The sequence below is a fragment of the Manis javanica genome, chromosome 16 (assembly GCF_040802235.1).
Source record: "Manis javanica isolate MJ-LG chromosome 16, MJ_LKY, whole genome shotgun sequence".
Taxonomy (NCBI): domain Eukaryota; kingdom Metazoa; phylum Chordata; class Mammalia; order Pholidota; family Manidae; genus Manis; species Manis javanica.
The window spans coordinates 37,675,950-37,690,892 of NC_133171.1; the positions used below are offsets into that span (position 1 = coordinate 37,675,950).

At 43.3% G+C, this 14,943-nt stretch overlaps 1 protein-coding gene across 1 annotated transcript in view; it reads left to right on the forward strand.

Annotated features, from left to right (window-relative positions):
* Positions 1-14,943, forward strand: part of CILK1 (ciliogenesis associated kinase 1) — a 34,670-nt gene that overhangs the window by 743 nt on the left and 18,984 nt on the right. The window contains exons 2-4 of the mRNA XM_017671901.3: positions 2,761-2,815; positions 7,274-7,395; positions 8,311-8,390. Of these exons, the coding sequence (XP_017527390.1) occupies positions 2,761-2,815; positions 7,274-7,395; positions 8,311-8,390 (257 nt within the window). The remainder of the gene's footprint in view (positions 1-2,760; positions 2,816-7,273; positions 7,396-8,310; positions 8,391-14,943) is intronic.

The following is a 14,943-nucleotide window of genomic DNA, read 5'->3' on the forward strand; positions in this document are numbered from 1 at the left end:
AAGGCTGAACTGGGGAAGGATCCACTTCTAAGCTCACTCACATGACTGTGGGTAGCATTCAGTACCTCTTGGGTTGTTGGCATGGGGGCCTCAGTCCTCTGCTGGCTGTTGGCTGGAGGCTGCCCTCAAACGCTTGCCGTGTGGGCCTCTCTGAGCAGCAGCTCTCCAAATTGCTTCCTCAGGACATGGGAACCAAGAAGGCAATGAGGGAAACTTCTGCCAAGATAGAAGACACATCTCCTTGCTTTTGTAAACTAATCAAAGAAGGGATATCTTCTTAAATTGCTGCATTCCATTAATTAGAAGAAAGTCCCTAAAGGAGCAGGTGTTATCCCAGCCTGTGAATACCAGGAGGTGGAAATCTTTGGGGACTATTTTAGTTGTCTGCCTGCCACACCCATCTATGTCCAGTCACTTTTTCAACATCTTCATTTGGAGGTTCCTGCAGATGCTTCAAATCCATCACATCCGAAGCTGAGCTTATATCCAACATACTCTCCCTGTCTTGCTTCAAACATGCTTCTTCCTCAGTATTCCCTGTCTTGATAGATGGCACTGCCATCCCCTCAAGACCTGGGAGTCCTCCTGGCTTCCCTGTGCACTCCAGCATTCGTTGTCTAGCCCTATAGCTTCTGATGACTAAATTATCCAATCTAGCTACTTCTCTATTTCCCCTGCTAACCTCCCAACCAGCCCGCTGTCATTTACCGTTTCTACCACAAGAATAATTCCTCCTGCAGGGTTCCTGGCTTCCATTCTTACCCCTATCTGCTCCAGTTGGAAGGGATTGTTTTAAACACATGGATCTGATTGTCTAAAACCATTTGTGCCAAATGGTGTGTCCCTGCTGCCCGACTCATCACCTTGTCCCACCTGACTTTAGTGCATGTGGCATATAGTTCTGTGCCTGCTGCCAGCACCCCATCTCGAGTACACATGGGAGATTCAACCAGGGTGCCTTCTACACAGGTCCTCAGAAGGTCCCCAGCAGGACTGAGCCCCAGTTGCCCACCTTGATATCAGCTCAACAATGTATCTTTTAATAAGTTTCCCACCTCTCTGTTCCCGGTTTCCCTGCTGCTGTTCCTGGCTTGCTGGAATCAACTCCCAAATCAACTACGTGCACCCAAGTCCCTCAGGCTCTGCTTTCAGGGGAACCCAAGCTAAGATAGCTTTCAGTATCTTCCTATCAGTTTTAAGGTTAAGTCCCCAGTTTCTAACATGACCTCCAAATTGCTGCATCACTTGGCCCCTGCATGTTTCTTTAGCCTTATCACCCATCATGACCCCCTTGCCTGCTTTGTTCCAGCCACTCTGGCCTTTCAGCTTCTTGAACTTGCCGAATACCTTTCTGCTTTCAGCCTTCCCATCGTATTCCCTCCCCTATGCCTCCCACCACACAAAATCCCACTGGTCCTTCAGGTCCTGGTCTAAATACCACTGAATTCCGGGAGTCCTTCTTGATGCCCAACACTGGATTAGGTTGCCGTGAGGTCCGCCCTCACAATGCCCGGCACCTTTCCTTACAGCACTTTGCACAGAAAATTATTAATTGCCTGCCTTCCTGCTATAATGTCAGTCCCATGAGGGTGTCTCTCTCCACACTGTATCTCCCATGCCTGACACAGCCCCTGCCAGATAGGAAGGGCTAAATAATATTTGGGGCACACATAAAGGAATTGGTCACTCAGCCAGGAGACAGTGTGACATCGGGGACTAAGTGTCAGAGTGAGGTGGAGAGATGGAAGTTGGTCCATTATTAGACAGCAGTGAGAACTTGGAAAAGCCATGTAACTTCTCTGTTTCTTAGTTCCCTTACCGTCCCATTTCTTCCGTGGGGCTGCTGGAAGATTAAAATGAGACAATGTGATTGAAGTGCAAGGCAAGATATAACCTTGAGACCTGGACTTCTAGTTAGCTCATAGGGTTCTCTTTCTCTCCCCTCAGGCTCTAGACCAGAGGTTGGCAACACAGTAAATATTTGGGCTTTTCAGGCCATATGGTTTCCGTCACAACTCAGAGCTGCTGTTTTAGTGTAAAAGCGGCCATAGACTGTAGATAAATGAGTGAATGTGGTTGTATTCCCATAAAACTTCATGTACGGAAACTGAAATTTAAATTTCATAAAATTGCACATGCCAGTAATCTTACTGTCCTTTTGATTTGTTTTTCCCAACTATTTAAAAACAGACATGCCATTCTTAGCTCACGGGCAGTCCAAAAACAGATGGCTGGGGCAGAATTGGCTCATGGGCCATAGTTTGCCAACCCCTGTTCTAGAGGGTCTAGAACATGATGGCAAGTAACCATATGTGGCATGTAAATTTAATGAAAAATTCAGTGCCTGTGTTATACTAGCCACGTTCCAAGAACTCAGTAGCCACATGTGTCTAGTGGCCACCATAGTGGACAGCACGGAACATTTCCACCAATACAGGAAGTTCTGTTGGCCAGCTCTGGTCTAGATAAAGTAAGTCTGAGGGATTTCCCTCCAGGGCAAGGCTAGCTCATTACCAACATAACAAGACATCAGTCCAGACCTCTGTGCTCTGTACTGTACCTACCTCTACCGGGAAAGTTTGTCCTGTAGGATTGACTACACTGCCACATTTAAAAATAGATGTTTTATAGTATAATATTTGGTAGAAATCAAAACCCACTCTAAGCACTAGTCATTAAGTTCAGAAAGAAACACTTTTTAAAAATAAAATCTTGGCCTGTTAGTGGGAATAAGCATGCTATTTCTTTCTTCTCTTTTAGAATGAAAAGAAAGTTTTATTCCTGGGAGGAATGCATGAACCTTCGGGAGGTTAAGGTATTTATTAATATGCTAGGAAATAATTGATGTATGGTTGATGAAATTAGCTTTATACATTCTTAGATTTATAGTAAGTCATTCTGTTTGAATTGTTTCACTGATGCCAAAAAAAGGGGACAGATGGTAACGTTTTGCAGCTAGTAGTTAAGTAGGAGATTGCTGTGCTGTTGTATTCATGAATATACTTGTTTTTAAACCTTGGTTTAGTACTGGTAACTAAAGCATAGATTTATTCAGATTTCACTAGTTTCTCACTAATGTCCTTTTTCTTTCAAACTGTGATGAAATATACATAGTAAAATTACTGTCCTACCAATTTTTAAATGTACAGTTCAGTGGCATGAAGTATATTCATATTGTTTTACAAACATCACCACCATTCATCTCCAGAACTATTTTCATTTGCAAAGCTGAAGCTGTGTACCCATTAAACAACACCTCTGGCCCCTGGCAACCACCATTCTACTTTCTGTCTCTCAGAATTTGACCACTTCACTACAGGCACCTCACATAAGTGGAATCATTCAGTATTTGTCTTTTCGTGACTGGCTTCTTTCACTTAGCATCATGTCCTCAGGATTCATCTGACCCATGCAGCATATGTCAGGTTTTCTTTCCTTTTTAAGGCTGAGTCATATTCCATTGTATGTACCACATTTTGTGTATCCATCCATCCATTGATGAACACCTGGGTTGCTCCCACCTTCTGGCTATTGTGAACTTTCCCATTTCTTTAAACTCTTCCTTTCCACTTGCTCCTCCTCTTCAGCCTGAGATGTGCCCACCATTCTCTCTAACCAGCCTCAGCCCTTCCTTCCCTTGAGCTTCTACCTCTTTCCTTAACTTCCAAACTCCCTTCACCATGATTTCCCCACTTACCATTGATTTCCCGCTTGAATGAATCAGGCGTCTGCCTCCGCAGCTCTGCAGAGGCTGCTCTCCCAAAAGCCATTGGTGCCCAGTGCAGGATCATCTTCCCAGGCATTCTCCTGCCTGCATTGCCGGGCGCTGTTGCCCACGCTTTCCTCTCCTCTCCCGGGGTTGTGTGACTCTGCTTTTGCCCAGCTGTCCTACCGTCTCCCTCGCTGTTAGCCAAATGTTCTGTGGCTCACCCCTTAAACATTGATTCTTCTTGCATTCAATTCTTTTAAAGATTTTTAAATTTGTTGAAGTATCATTGATATACAATCATGTATTGGTTTCAAATATATAACATAGTGGTTCATCAGGTACCCATGTTATTAAATCTTCGCCTCCTCTAGTGTGGTTACTATCTGCCAGCACAGGAAGATGTTACAGAAGCTTTGTCTATATTCTCCATGCTGTACTACTGTTCCTGTGACCAACTTATATTATGACTGAGAATTTTTGTGTCTTGCATTCTATTCTTAACAAGATTTTCTTTGCTCTGACTCTCCTCCTGAGTAATTTCATCCATTCCCCTTTGTATCAGCAGTCTCATCAAATCTTTTACCTTTCTGATGCATTAGCGCAGGGTCGGCACATGATCCATGCCCTGTGTTTATAAATAAAATTTTGTTGGAACACAGCCATGTCCATATTTATATTTTCTAGGGCTGCTTTCATGCTACAAAGTTGAGAAGCTGAAGCAGGTACCATATGACCTAGAAAACCTAAAATATTTGCTCTCTTTCCCTTTACAGGAAAGTTAGCTGACCTCTGCTTCAGGCCCATGTAGCCAACTGCTTAGTGGATATCAGTGCTTGAATTTTCTAGAATGTCTGCCTTTCCTAATGCTCATATTTTTTCCCTTTTCTGTTAATTATCATTTACCCATTGCCCCAGAAACTGCAGCTCATCGCAGGTGGCCTGTGTGATCCCACTTCCCGGGCATCTCATCCATCCTGTGTGCTTCTGCCATGCAGCTGTTCACACCCTGTCTACCATGTATTGGGAAGCTGTTGGGCCAGGCAGCACCTTAGGTGCCTTGTTTTGTCCCCACAACTACCTGATGAGGGAAGTGTCAGTCTCTTGAGTTTGCTGATGAGAACGTCTGAGGCCCAGAGGCTCTCTAACTCTACTTGAGGTAAACACAATTCTGTGCAGCAAAGCTGGGCTTCAAACTCAGATCTGCCGGGCTTCAGTGGGTACATACCTGGCATCCAGGGTCCTCCCCGCCCACTTCTCCAGTTAAAAGTCTTCCAGGGGAGTGTCCTTCAGCACCAAAGGCGAGCAGTGCTCGTCCCTCACAGAGCGTGCCCCTCCGCCTGGCACCCGTCCTCATCCTCGGAAGGGCTTCCCTCCTGACCCGCCCTTCCCTCCCACTGGGCTTGTCCAGGCGTTGTTCTTCCTTCACGTCCCATTTCAGGTGATCCTCCCACTGACCTCTCAGACTTTGCTGATCACTCCTTGAAACATCTCCGATGCTCCTTGTCTCTCTTGTTTCTTGAACACTGAGCGCAAGCTGCTTTATTCTGTTATGTGGAGTTTGTCTTGGTGTCCTCTCTTCCCAATTAGATTGTTTGCCTCTTAATGGGCAGGCACTGTGTCTTATGCCACGCGGAATCCCTGGGGCCCGCTACAGTGTAGTTTTGTTAATAGTCAAGGATCTTCATCCATGGGAATAAACCGTCCCATTTAGACTGCTGGCCCGGGATTAATTTGCTGCTTCTGCTTCTCTCCTCTGATTCAACCATCCTTGTCTCTACCTCTCCTGAGAACCTTTCCTCTGTCAGAATAAGGTGCCTACTTTCTGGAAACATATTTGTAAAATGAGTCACATGGAGTCCCACCACCACCACCACCAATTAATCCTTTTCATATTAAACTAATACAGACTTTAATGTGTGAGCCAGGGTGGCCATTCCTTCCTGCCCAAAACACATGTCAGGCTAAGAGAGGAAGGTACCCTACTCCTTGCCTAGGATTGTCTTGTTGAAAAGCTTTAAAACCTACTTCATATTCCTCTGGATGAATTTGCCGCCATTCATTCTGCTGCCCTTCCACTGGACACCTTGGCCATCGCTTGTGGTGTGTCTCAAGCAAACAGTCAGAAAAGGCGACTGCAGTTTGTGAGAATCTGGGGAATACTTGCAAGTTAAGCTAAGTTTGTGTTTGTTATTTATGGAGACCCAGGAATCCAACCCAGCCAAAAGAATTAGCCTGGTTGGGTCAATTCTGGAAGGATCAGGCCAGTTGACCCAAACAGTTCAGGATTCCTGTCCAGAGAGGTACCTTGGCAGGAGCTTGTCTTTCAGGAAGGAGGCTCCAGAAGAGTCTTGTTTTGTCCTCATCCACTGGCCCTGTTTCCCTCCTCTTCCCGGCTGCTTGTAATGACTTGATCATATTACAGCATTTCCCAAGCTCTGAGTCCTTGGGTACTTTATTACCGAGTATCCTTCCAGATTTGGGTGTTCATGTTAACATTTTCATCTTCAGACATGTCCGTCCGTGTTTGTTTCATAAAAGGGATGTTCTTTTTAAGGAAATGCAATGATAAAGAGGACTTTGCAATTTATTACTGGACTCACTTCTCTGTGAGGAAGAGGCTTTTTCAGTTAAAGGGCTCCTCCCACTGGCCAGCGTGCCCCGTGGAGGCATCTTTGAAGGAGGCATTCAGTCAAATGCTGATCATGTGGTGAGCTAACCACCAGCTGGGTGACTGACCGTCATACAGGGGCAGGATTGTGCTGCTCACTAATGCAAACATGTACTTGCTCACCATCAGCAGGACTGGTCATGCAAACAGCACAGTTCCCACGTGGCTGTGCTCTCGTGTAGGTGCCACGAAGAGCAAAGCAGCTCGCGTGCAAGGATGACTGATCAGGAGGTTGTGCACCACTTTTTGAGCCACCCTCTTGTTTCTCATCCCCTGCCTGACTTCTTTGCCTTTCCTGTTCTTGGAAGCAGAGGTATTTCTCCCGTCTCAAGTCAGGGTCTTCCCGATGTGATTTCTCTTCCTTCTCCTTTAAAACAGACAATGTCAGGAGCACAATGCTCCTTAGTCACACGGAGTTGAGAGAATCAGGCAGTCAGCCTCTTCCATGTGAAGTTTCTTGCTCAGAGTATCTGTAGGCTATTGGCTGGTGATCTCAGCCCAGAGCAGCTGCCTTTTCCGCTACTAGAACAATCAAGGCCTCAGCTTCCAGTGAGCTCCCCTCTGGCCACTCTCGTGACCTGAATTCCGTCATCTGGAGGGAGTGCACCAAAAATAGCCCTGGCCTATTGCCTGCCTGGGGAGGGGCAGCCAGAAATACAGTGATGGTCCAGTACTTACCTTCTAGTCAGCTGATCGAAGTAGTTTTTCCATGTAAAGTTACTATTGCCTTCAGAGAAATACTGTTTATGAAATTGTAGATAAAATAGGAATCATGGCATTCATAGAATGAATTCTGTGATTCTAGAATTGGGTGTTTCTTCCTAAGGATAGAGGGGATTTCTTTATCAACAATAGATTCTCTCTAATTTTTTGTGTTTCTTTTCCTCACCTTTTAGTCTTTAAAGAAGCTCAATCATGCCAATGTAGTAAAATTAAAAGAAGTTATCAGGGAAAATGATCATCTTTATTTCATCTTCGAGTACATGAAGGAGAATCTTTACCAGCTCATTAAAGAAAGGTACAGTTTGGGCTTCATGATTGCAGAAGTAAATATTGCAAAGTAGACATGTTTTCATTTGGCTTCTATTGTTGCAAGTTATGCTACTTAGGCTTCACTGTTTAAATTTGCCCATTTAGATGAAGAGGCCAACCAACATTCCTGTTTTTAGAGGCCATATAATAGCTTCATAGAAGCTACTTGCCATTTGCTGTTTTCATGTTTTTATGGGTTATTCACCCAAAGAAGCTCAGACATTTAGCAGATACTCTGCAGCTCTCCATTCCCACCAGGGTGTATGGGCAGAGCAGCTACAAGTCAGGGGTGTCGACCGCTTCATTTATTGTGAAACCTCCAGTGAAAACTTCCAGGTGTATCTCAGTTCCTTTCTTGCTCCGGTGCTGAGGGGCTGGCAGCCTGGGAAGAGGGGACTAATAAAGAACTTAGCTGCCATGGTCATTTTCAACTTTCCAAGTCAACCATGTAGAATGTGTTGAGCATATTTTCTCAGTAGCAAATGAATGCCATTCACAACATCCCTCTGAGTGATTTTAGTGAACAAATACCATCTTCATCGTCAGTAGTAACAGTGAAGCTGTGTGGTTTGCTCAACCAGGGGAAAAAATGTCACTGTCAGCTGCGTCTCATAGACCTTCAGCTGGAAGACCTCAAGTGTTGCCCAATAAAAGATGTTAAAGTGTTAGTTTATATTATGGAGAGAGGAGGTTTCTTTATGATACATTGGAAAGGATCTGAAAATGTTTAATGTAAAATGTTTAACCTTTTCTTCTTTGTAACATAACTGAATACATTTAGTTTTATAAATTAGCTTTCAATGTGGATAAACGGTTGTTATAACCAAAAGAATATGAAAACGAGATTCATTTTCTTATGTAAATCTAGATTTACAACTTTTTTTCCATCTGCCCCATACAGAAATAAGTTGTTTCCCGAGTCTGCTGTAAGGAATATCATGTACCAGATATTGCAAGGACTTGCATTTATTCACAAACACGGTAGGTGATTTGGGGTGTTGTGCTTTTAAATAGCAGTGAAATCTCATCAGGTAGGAGATGTAGGAAACACCGATGTCTTCTGTAATTGACTCCCAGAAAAGAGTTGAGAGGCTGACAGTGGATTTTGGAATATGTTATCTCATATGACTTCATTTCTGAATTTCCTGCATTATGTATCACATCTGTGTGTTCTTATTCTTTAGGCTTTAACATTAATCTTGTGAGTTGTACGTCTGAAAATTATTCCTGACCATTAACTGGTATATTCATGAGGAGCCTAGGGTTAGAATTCCAAGAAGTTTCACATATCGTGTTTAACCCGCTAACACTGCTTCACTCTGATTTCCCATTTTCCCAGTAGATTTTTATTTCAGTGTGTTCAGAAAGATTCAAGGACAGTCTATAAGATTTGTGCAATGCAGGAAAATAAGATGAATCAAAAATTGGGAAAGAAAGAAAAAGACAAAGGCATAAGTGAGGTTAATCTGCTAAGTCCATGTCAGCATGTTTTATGTATGTTGACGAAGGCTACAGATTTGATTCTGAGCTTGCTTTCCAATAAGGCGAAATGGGAAACGTGAGCCTGTACAACCTACCTAGTTTCCCCAAGGTAAAAACAGTCCATTTGCCCAGGAGAAGCTGAACTTGTTCTTCTAGAGAGGCTTCTCTGATGAATCCTTGTAGAGGCAATGGTATGTAATGCGACTTCATGACAGACACAGTAACAGGTTGCATAGGGCAATTTCAGGTCCTATTCCTCCATGTAGTCCAATTACATCACCCAATCAGAGAAACAGTTCTACTGGGGTCCAGTATGATTCACTGTAGGGTTTATCTGGTTAGTTCAAGCAGAGATTTAGAGAAATGGGTGGCCAAGTACCCTTCAGGAAATCCTCCATCACTATAGTTCTTCTTTGCTGAGCTTTTGAAAGGTATTGAGTGGCAGTGAGTTTGAAGTATATTTTCCAGCAAGTATCTGGGGCATTGCTAGTCTTTGTTACTAACTAGATGCAGACCTAGCTGGGGTTGGACTGATACCTTCTCATGAACACAGAGCTGTGGAAAGGATGTGTCCACCAGTAGAGTCAGGAGTCCCCTCAGGAGGTCATTTGAGGTCACTTGAACAATGTAGACAGAAGGGCAAGGCAGTTGATCTTACACAGGCAGAAGTCCACTCACTCCGACTCTAAGGATGTCCTTGACATTGCAAATATTGCAGCAACAGATGAGGTTCACCAACCAGTGGGGAAACTGTTTGGGAGCCCTTTGGTAATACAGTCAACTCAGAATTGACACATTTTGGCATGAGTAGAAAAGACACTATGCCACAGCCAGTGGCATAGGACACCTGGGATCATTCCCAATGAGGTCTTTAACCTCTAAGTACCCCTCACAGTGGATTAAATGAAACACAAACACACAAGCAGAGGCCATCTGCAAATCTTTGTCAGCCTCCGGCACTTGCTGAGCAATCACTGAATAATAAGTGAGACTGAGTCAAATTGTGAACCAGTTCTGGAAAAAGTTTTCAGTCGAAGGTCATGTCTGATTCTACTGACATGGATAGATGTAGCACTTCAGCCTTTAGTCACCAGAATTCACAAGGGATGGTACAAATTTGCAAAACATGAAAAACTTTCACTATGGTATCTTGGGGACAGATAGGAGGAGAAGGGCCACCTACTAGATTTAAGAGCCCAGGGAAAAGAAGTGAAAAGTCAAAGAGGTTCTCAAAAGAGAAAGGTCAACCAGAATGTTTTCAAACATGAACCAGTCATATTTTCTCAGTTACTTGGGCTATATGCTCAATACCGGAAACTGAGTGGTAGATCTAAAAGAATCAAAAGATGAATAATATTCTTTGCCTTTCTCTTCTTTTGCTTTTTGTTGCTTTTCATAAGACTCAGATATTTGTTGCCAGAAAGAACTTGTAGCCTTTTATCTAGGTCTCTCCCTAATCCCATCAAATGAATACACACACACACACACACACACACACACCCTCATACATATGCATACACATCTACATGCACACATACTCACATGCACCCATATATATATAAATACTGAATCCAGTAATTCAGCATCCATATATTATTGTGGTCAAAATAACTCTTTGGAATGCTGCACTGTTAGTTTCCTTCACATACTTTAGACGGATTGTGTATGGAAACAGTGCCAGGAAGGCTCAGTTTATGGATGAAGTCAGCCCACCTTTGCTTTTATGGCCCCAGCACCATCGTTATTGCCAGAGATTCTTATTGTCACTTTGCCCCAGTTATTAGGTGCTCAGTTCTAGTTTAAGCTTAATAAAACATTTCATCTGCCATCTTATTTATTTCCTTGAATTTCTCAGGTAGAAAGGACAGGTGGTATTTCTTCCTACCAAAGAAGAGGAAACTGAGGGTCAGAGGGGTTTAAAGACCTGGCAAAGGCTCCATGTAGTAGAGTGGTAGAGCAGAGATTAGCTCAGATATCTGTGCCCATGGGCAACACTTCACTAGAAAAAGAGAACAAGAGAATAAGAAGTGAAGAAAATAGCAGTCATAATTATAGATGGGATAGATATAATTTTATAGGTCTGATCTCATTTTCACTGATAAATGAGTTGGGGGACCTCTCTGGCAACTTTCATATAGTAGTGACTTGACTTTGGTCAAGCACACTTGTAACTCCATATTATTGTTTTCCTCCAGTAATGGAAAAAAGAATAACCTAAAGCCCTTCCCAGGGTTGTCTTGTGGGTTTCAGGCTCTTCCCTGCTAGCTGGCTCTCACTGTGAGAAGGTGCATTCTGCCCCTGGGGAGCAGACTCCTTTGAGAGGAGAGGAGTGCTGCAGTAGTTGCTATGGCCATAGTTCATGTCACTGAGTACTTCCCCCAGCAGGGAATGAAAACACAATTCTGCTCGGTGCTGATTGAGCAATGCCAAAGCATTTGTATTTCGTAAGAATTAAATAATGCAAACCGTGTTCCATCTTTGACCTGCCCTTACAAATTCCCAGCTCAGTTATCTATGCAGGTAATGAGAAACACCTTAAGTGGCTTGGAGGACAATATTTTGCCCTGAGAAGAGGTTTCCTGCTTCTGTGTTTTGCCACTGTCTTACCGTCCATGACCTGAATTAGCCCTTGACCTTTCTGTGTGTTGCTGTCCTCATGTCCTTGATAACAACATTGTATGTTAAAATTCAGTAATACCCGTGAAATTACAGCTTTCAAAGCAGGAAGGTGTGCTATGTAAATTCATAGTGTTTAAGTGTCTGTTGGTTATTTCCATATATTCCTATCAGGTTCTCAGGTTCATCATTAACAGAATGTGGCAGAGAGGAGAAAGTCTTCGTGGCTTGATGTTTTCCTTGCCTAAGGGTTGTTAATGAAAAGTAAGCACAACATATATTCTGCCAAGATGAAAGAGAAAATCCCTCTGTTAGTTGACTGGCACGGGGTAACCTGAAATTGAATTGAAGGTCTGTTTCTGTCTTCTGAAAGCCAAATTGTGTTGAACAGGAAGATTCTTTATAATAGCACTTTGCTGTTGCAAGATCTCTGAATGACCCAACTTTAAGGGTTTCCATTGTGAATCAGGAGCCCCTGAGGAAAAAGTGGGCTCACTGTTACAAGCCCCAGGGTACACATCAGCAGGACATGTACCAGCTAGAAATCAGATCAGAGCTTAGCACCACCTCCTCACAGGTGTGCACATCACTAGCCTCATAAGCCTTAATTCTTATCTGCAAGCAACGGAGCCACATCTGCCCGCCCTCCTGTTGGGAGGGTAAAATGAGAGGACTTGTACTAGTAATATAGACAAGCTCTTGCAAGGTGTCGCCGTGCCAAGCACTGCTCGAAAAGCTTTACAGAGGTAGCACATTTAATCCTGCGAAATGCCCCAAGGTAGACGTTGGTGTCTCCCCATTTTGCAGATGAGCAAAGTGAAGCACAGAGAAACTAAGTGATATGCCAGACAACAAACAGAATTGGGATTGGAAATCAGGCAACCTGATTGGTCTGCATACTTGACCATATGCTGTGTTGCGTCTCATCTGAAAATAGTAATGTTCTGTTAAAGTAGAGAAGATAAAAAGTAAATGTATGCCCTTGTCTAGCTTGGATTAACACATAGTCTACAGGCACACACCTGATCATCTACAATTGCTCTCTTACAACACTAAACTATGTTTTCTACCTTTATCTTGCATCTACCTACCACTTCAGCATTTTATTAAAAATAAAAATAATAATAATAATAAAGGGAGAAATGTGGGATCCACATATAAATCAAGTATAAAAATCAAACAAATATTCATATTTGACCTGATTGTTCATAGTTCATAATGCGTGATCAGAACCGAAAGTTTCTGTGATGAATGCCCTTGTACTGTTCACCATGTAAGAACTTATTCACTATGTAAGAATTCGTTCACCATGTAAGAATTTGTTCGTTATGCTTTAGAAGATTGGAGACTGACCAGAACTAGGCTTGAGATGGATTCATGATTGTGCATTGAGCATTGACCCCCCTATACAGAATTTTATTGTTGTTAACAACCATTTGATCAATAAATATGAGAGATGCCCTCTCAAAAGTAAAAAAAAAAAAAAAAAGTAAATGTACATCATGTAAGGATCTTCTATAAGGACTAGAACTCATAGGTATAAAGCTAATAGTAGTGAATTGCTATTATTCACTAATCAAAAGAACAGAGGGCTAAATCCTCTACAGTCGTGCTCATGAATGCTTCCTAATAAAGGCTTATACGTCAGTACAGTATAATGGACAACATGTGTCAACTGGCAAATACAGTTTTATCAGCCATTTTTAAGAGTATATTTGCAATTATTCTTTTCCTGGCCATTTTCCCCCTGATAGTTTGTTGGATCAAGTATGATCTACATGAAGGGAAGTTGCTTAGACGGATACATGGGGAACCAGAATCTCCATTCTCCGTATTTTATTAGTGCATGTGTTTCTCTGTAGAAGTAGGAGAGAGGGGTTAGCAGTCAGGGAAAGGATGAGGCTTGGCTGATGGGAGAGGTGGTCGATGTTCATGGGAGCGTGACCCAGGGTGGAAGCAAGTGCCAGGTCCGGAGGGCAAGCACAGTGCTGTATCCGAGGACAAGCCGATGTGAGAGCATGAACCCAACAGGGAGAAGAGAAGATGCAGGTTGGTTGAGGTGGGTGTTACAGAGGGTGGCAGAGGGAACTTCCAGCGGGGCTTGGAGGCTGGAAGACAAATGACTCATGGTAAGGGAAATGGCACATAGGTTTGGAAATAGTAACTCAGCCAAACTAGAGGAGAAAGTGGGAGTCTAAGAGGAGAAACATGATCAGCCTGGGGTTGGGAAGGCCAGAAGCGCAAGTCAAGACTTAGTTGTATAGATGGAGAGGGACAGAGTGGAACTCAATAGTGCAAAGGCTCTGACACGTTTCTTGGTAGATTCTGACTAATTCATCTCGCCCTACTCCCCTACCATTCGCTTTTCCCATCTGTTCAGTAAGAAAATGATTTCTGCCATTTCTTTTCTCACTGGTGTGTTGTTAATGCTCTGAATTTTTAGAAAGGGAGACCATGGTCCCACAGTGCATGTATTTGCAGGGGCCACAGGCATCTTCCTTCGTGCACTGATAACTGTCTCTCTCTACTAACTGCTGTGTCTCTGCACGTTTTCAAGCCAATTCCAAGGTGGGAGCCTGGAGTCAGGCCTTCTGGGAGCTGGAAAGTGCTCTGAAGAACACAGGGTCCAAATGTGGTGACTAGTTATCCTGAATCTTAGAACAGACATTGCCCACGCTGGTGGGCATTGATAATTTTTATTTAATTAGTCTGTTAATAAGCCATCCAGACTTATTAGAAATTGGCAGAGTCCACATCAGAAAGTCTTTTCTTTCATTTTAAAGGCCATTCTTAACTAATACTGAATCACTGTTTGAATTGCTGACAGCCTCAAGTTTCATTCTTCCTATAATTTAGGTTTAATTTACTATGAATTTGGTTAGGATACCTAAGGAATTGGTATGAGGAAGGCCATTAGGTACATATTAATACAATGACAGTATAAAGAATGTAACAGTGGAATATATATATTTTCCTTCAACACCCAAACACACACACACACACACACACACACACGTGACACACAAACAGAAACTCACTGTGCACGGTGGTGCCATCTCTGGCCTAACCCAGGTCTAACTCCTTTGATCCTCTCAGTGCCTTGGATCGTGGAGCAGAAGCAGCCTGTTGGTGGGGAGGAAGTGCTTCCTCTTCTCGCTTGCGGCCTCCTGAATACATGTGATCACTTCTGTTCCTTCAGCCTTTCTATGTGCTCTGCAGTCTGACTCACGTTCCCCACCTAAGACAGCCGTTTACCTTGCAGACCCACGTTATGCCACAATGCTACCCATTTGGAATGTGACCTAATACTGAGCCCTGGAGTCTTCAGAATGAGGAACAGAGAGGTGTGTCCTGGTATTAAAGCACTGTTTCTTTCCACAATACATGACATCTAGTTTATGGTCACATAGAACCACGTCATGGTCCCCCCTGCCCT